Source organism: Magnolia sinica, chromosome 2 (assembly GCF_029962835.1).
Source record: "Magnolia sinica isolate HGM2019 chromosome 2, MsV1, whole genome shotgun sequence".
Classification (NCBI taxonomy): Eukaryota; Viridiplantae; Streptophyta; class Magnoliopsida; order Magnoliales; family Magnoliaceae; genus Magnolia; species Magnolia sinica.
The window spans coordinates 23,445,201-23,450,816 of record NC_080574.1 but is presented as its reverse complement, the minus strand read 5'-3'; the positions used below and the strand labels follow the sequence as shown (position 1 = coordinate 23,450,816).

The window sequence follows — 5,616 nt, the reverse complement described above, 5'->3', positions numbered from 1 at the left end:
AATTTTTTGCCATTATAATAGAATTGGAAATTCCATGGAAAGTTTCAGAATCTATCAAATCCAAAATCTAAGCAAATCCAAGAAAATGTCGAGTCTAAGGATTTTCCATTTCCATTTTCATGGAAATGAAGATCCTACCCCATTTTCTCAAATCCCAAACAGTGCCTAAACACAAACAAATATCACCCAAAATCACTACAACACAAATGTAGGGTGTAAGAGAGCTTTCCCAAAATTAAAACAAGACAAAGGACTAGATAAACAAGACAAAAGTAAAACAACTTGAAAATAAAGTGAGTTCAACCATAGAAGAGTAAGACCCAAACCCATTCTAATGTTAAAGATTTTAAATCATTTTCTACGCTGGAGATGAACACATACACCACTCAATTCAAAAAATATACCAAACCTAATAAAACTACATCATGCACCCTCCTAATGCAAAAAAAGAAAAAAAAAAAGAAAAAAAAAAGACCAACCTCTCTCCATCATCTTGCATTGATCTTTCTAGAAAAAGGAAATAAAAAAATCAGCCCTCAGTGGAAGTAGGTGTAGAAACCTTCTTTGCAAGGTTATGCTTGTTGTTGTGCATCCAAACCTTGAGAACTCTCCTCTTCACACCAATCTCTTGGCAGAACTGCTGCACCACTCCTTCCTCTTGCTTTTGAATCCTCCACCCAACCTTGTCAGCAAACTCCAACATCTTTTCCTTCTGCTCTGCTGTGAACTTGGTCCTAAACCTCTTCTTCACCATTGGATGCCTGGCCTGGGCCCCACCACCCCCCTCCTGTTCATCTGACTCTGATGGCAGCCCTCCCAAGTTGTATGACATTATCATCTGAGTAGTGGGCCTGGGGGTCATGAGGCTGCCTGCTGTGGGGTACCCAAATGCATCTGGCCCAGCAATCAGGACACCCTTCTGGCCAACTACCTTCCTGGGCCCCACCCTGAGATGATGGTACAAGTCACAGGAGGGGTCGCCTTCTATGTCTTTCCTGTGGAAGTTCCTGTGACAGCTGCAGGCTGAGCATTTGAGGGCTTCAAGGGTTCCTTCCTCTCCACCTGGCATGAACTCACCACACCCATCTGTGGCATTCCCACCCATGGCTGCTGCATGGTTCTTTAGGCATTCTTTGTACCTGATCGATTTCTTGTATGGCGTATGGTCCTCTACTACTAGTGTTGGAGGAGGGATAGGCCCATTTGAGGGAAGGAGCTGGGTAGCTGATGATGGGATGATGTGGTGGGGGTCATGGATCATGTGGGCATGAACATGAGGTCCATGTCCACCACCTGCATAGCTGCTGCTTATTGGGATTGGGATTTCTACTTCATGAGTGGAAATATCCATTTTTTTCTCTCCTCTTTCTGGGTTTTGTTTGGATGACAAAAAAGACCAAAAGAAAAGAGAGAATGAGACCCAATCCAATAAATTAGCAGTTGTTTTGATTCTGAGGTTCTTGACTCTTTCAAATAAACATTAAAAATAAAAATAAAAATAACTTCAAAAAAACACACTTTTCTAGTAGAAATACACACACTAGAGAACTGTAGCAACTGAGATTCTTAAGAACCTTTTCTTAATACCCATTTCTTCAATTTTGCTAACAAACCCATAAGAGATTTTCATTTTGGGACTGAGATTTAGGCGACCAAGCTACATACACATTTCTTTTTTCTTTTTTTCCTTTTCTTTTCCTGGTAAGCCCAATTGAAGGAAGGAAGAAGGAAAGAAAAAGACTAGAAAACTGGACCCGGCTAATTAAATTCGCAGTTTCTTCTGGTCTGAGATTGTTGGAGACTCTAAGCTAAGTACCAATATCTTGTTTTCTCTGGAGAAGCTATGAGAGAGGAAAAGCACAAAGAGAAAAAAAGAATTAGAAGGTGGGAGATACTGACCTTCCTGAGAGCCTTTTGTCTAAGAAAACCAGATAACATGACACAGTAGTTTCGAATAGTTGGAGTTTTGCTACAATGCAGAATGCTGGTGGGTCGGTAAGGAGACTTCTCCCAAATTCAAACAAATGAGAGAGAGAGAGAGAGAGAGAGAGAGAGAGAGAGAGAGAGAGAGAGAGAGAGAGAGAGAGGTTGGGTTGGAAAGGTAAAACAAGAAGCAAGCTCCTCTTATTTTTTCCTACTTTAGAAATAGAGTATGGAGGAAGAAAATGGAATGCAGACCATCAAAACAGCATGGGTATTTCCTCTATTATAACCATGATTGATTACCCATATCAGTTTCTCTGTACAAAGCTGAAGCAAACAAAGGAGAAAAAAAAACTATCTTCTTCTAAGTTCTATCTTGTTCAGAGAGAGAGAGAGAGAGAGAGAGAGAGAGAGAGAGGTGGGTAGAAGAAAATGGAGAGGTTTTGTGGGTGGGTTTTGCTAGTAAATGCACTAAACTAGAGCTTATAGCACTAGTGGGGATGAGAGAGAGAGAGAGAGAGAGAGAGAGAGAGAGAGAGAGAATAAAAGGGGATTTTTACGGGAAGAGATAAAAAAAAAAAAAAGAAAGAAAGAAGAAGATAAAAAGTGGGGTGTGCTTTGCTTTGCTTGCACTATCCGGTATCAGGCTTACGCCATTCAGAGCGCTGTGTTTGTCAGACTCTTTGAGAGAGAGAGAGAGAGAGAGAGAGAGAGAGAACAGCCCACGGAACATTCTTTAATAAAAATAAAATAGCCCAATTTACCCAAATGCCCCAGTCAATGTCGAAATTGACTCCATGACAACCGTACACATGCCTGTTCGTACGGTTATCCCCATTTTCCAAATCTCCGACCCATCTGCGGATACAGCACAACCATCCATTACATACCATTAATCGGATGGTTGGGATCAATTCATCAGTCTGACTTTTAAACATATGGCCCCATCCATGATGGGCCTCACAAATTTAGACGGTCTGGATAGCTGCCCATAATTGCCACATTTGAGGAGGATGAGCCACAAAATACACTTTAATGCTGTGAGTCTGTGACGTATGACGCACTGGCACCTGTAAAAATTACTTACAAATTGCTCAAGTAGCATACAAGTAATTGGAACTAAACTGTCCAAATTACGGGTCCTAATTTAAGTGTGTTATAAACAAAAAATCAAGCTTGTCTGATTATAATATTGGTGAATGTTTATTCAACTCTTAAAACTGAAAAATAAAAATAAAAATAATAAATAAATAAATCCAAGGGGCCTATTTAAACAAAGAAGCTCCCATGAGTCAGATATTATGATTATCCAACTAATCTGATTTTGGTACCTTTTCCTCCTTTTTTTCTTTTACACCCACTCACCCCCACATGGGCACTTGAACCCATGTTTACACTCACATATCCACATGGGCACTTGAACCCATGACTTTAGTCTTAAAATGCAGAGCATTTGCCACTGGGCTCTGCACCCTTGAATTTGGCAATATGACCCAGTGATGGTCTATTTAAATTGAGTTAATGTCTGCCCCATATGTGTAATTTCTAATTGCTTTTGTATAAAAAATCACTCAACCCAATTGTCCAAGATGCATTTAAAGAAAATTGAGAACTGGTGCCTGCACCACTCCTAGTAATATCATCGGATATATTAAATATTTATTTTTCAATGCACCTGAGGGCTAAGAATATTCAATGGCTAAAAGTTCCTTGTACCAATGGAGTGGTGCAAGTGCCCCAATTCATAGAAAAACTACTTAATGCCGGCACTTATTTATACCCTTAATGAGTCATCAATTACCTCAGTGGTAGACTCTAAGGAGTTTCAACACGAAAGTCTTGGGTTCCAGATCCACACGTGGTGAAATCCCACTACGGTGTGCATGGGTGTGTGCGTCGGTGCGTGTGTTAAAAAATAAAAAACAAACAAACAAACTACCACCAGGCCATGTTATTATACTACCATTTCGGTTTCTATCTTAATACAAGTGAAGCCCGTCATTCACTGATCCAAACGGTCAACCTTGTTGGGCCCACTTTGGATTGTCTGCACACTAAATCTAAAGCCACGACGATGTTTATTATTTAACTGGTAAAAGGCCAAATATTGTATATGTGGACCTTGTATCTTCCACTTTGGGGAACTTTTGAGTGCATGGACCATCCATGGTAGGTCCCATCATGTCAAGGTTTTGGACCACTTAATCATGGGTCCACTTAGTGTCTAGTTAATTAGGGTTTAGAGATCATAACTTTCTAGCACTAGGTGCCAAACTCTGTGAGTTGTCAATTTTTTTGGAACTGGAATAATCTTCCAACTTAAGTCCCTTTAGCATATTTAGCTTTGCCTCATTAAGATGGTGAAAAAGAATAATTTTATTCATATTCTTTTAAAAGATAGGATATTTTTTGTGTTTTATTGAAGCTTGTTGGACAACTTAAGACTTGAAAGTGTTATATTTAGAATCTATTACACCATTGTAAAAAGGTACTCCGAATTTATATTCAATTCAAATAGATTATTGTATGTTTGGTTATCTTATAATTTAAATTTGAAGAAATTAAAAAAAATCTTCTCGATTGTTTGTTGGTTATTTTTAGAATTAGTTATGGTGAAATCGTCTGCCTACATTTCTTAGATCCATGGCTAGGATTTTTTCAGTCCATGAGATGCTGGTAGTGGACCATGATGCAAACATCTTCTCAATAAGAGATCTTTTCCCCCATTGTCCGTTAATGATATGGCCATCAAATCATGCATGCACTAAATCACTTTGATATCCAACCATCTGATCGATGAATACAAAATGGAAGATCTTGTTATAATAGAAAAGGTTCAATCATCCTAAAAATCACTTTGATTTGATGATCTTGACCATCCAATCAATATAAAAGAATTGGAGGATCCTTGCACAAAATATTTTGATATGATCATCCTAACCATCTGATCAATGAATACAAAATGGAATATCCATATTTGTTATAATAGAAAATGTTCAATCATCCTAAAAAAGCTGACTTTAATTTGATGATCTTAACCATCCAATCAATGTATAGGAAATTAATGGAGGATTTATTTTTATTGTCTAGAAAAGATTCACTAAGTGGTCTTGACCATCTATCACATGGGGCCGCCTCTGATTACTGATCACCACACTTTGACTACATGATTCTGACCATCCAATCCATGGCTACAAAAGTGGACAATCCAATCAATGGCTACAAATGAATGGTCCATGTTATAATATAGAAGGTTTAGTCACTGAATGGGACCATCCATCATGAGTGGCCACGCCCATCCCTATTGAAAGTGTTTTTGATTGGATATGGTCCTAAACATCCAATCAATGATTTATAAAATGAGCAATACATATTGTTGATAAGAGATAAGATCCAATCATTGATCTGGCCTATTAATCATATATATATATATATATATATATATATATATGTTGCATCTTTGATTGCCCATGCCTCTGAATGTCATTTTGGTGGTAATATCCTAACCATAGGATCAACTATTAATAAAATGGATTGTCCACATTGATTATAACAAAGAAGGTTTGGTCACTGACAACATCTTCCAAAACGTGAGCCCACCTGTCCCTCCTAAATGTCACTTTAACAGATGACCTTAGGCTTCCAATCAATAGCTAGGAAAATGGATGGTTCTTATTGATTGTAATAGGGAGT

At 38.3% G+C, this 5,616-nt stretch overlaps 1 protein-coding gene across 1 annotated transcript; it reads right to left on the bottom strand.

The window, feature by feature from the left end:
* Positions 1 to 216: 216 nt before the first annotated feature.
* On the bottom strand, positions 217 to 2,346 carry LOC131236661 (zinc-finger homeodomain protein 4-like). The gene has a single exon (XM_058233979.1). The coding sequence runs from the start codon at positions 1,349 to 1,351 to the stop codon at positions 530 to 532; it is 822 nt and encodes a 273-aa protein (XP_058089962.1). The 5' UTR covers positions 1,352 to 2,346; the 3' UTR covers positions 217 to 529.
* Positions 2,347 to 5,616: the final 3,270 nt, after the last annotated feature.

Bases quoted from the DNA above. Each gene is read 5' to 3' on its own strand.
- LOC131236661 (XM_058233979.1), bottom strand. From the start codon at position 1,351: ATGGATATTTCCACTCATGAAGTAGAAATCCCAATCCCAATAAGCAGC.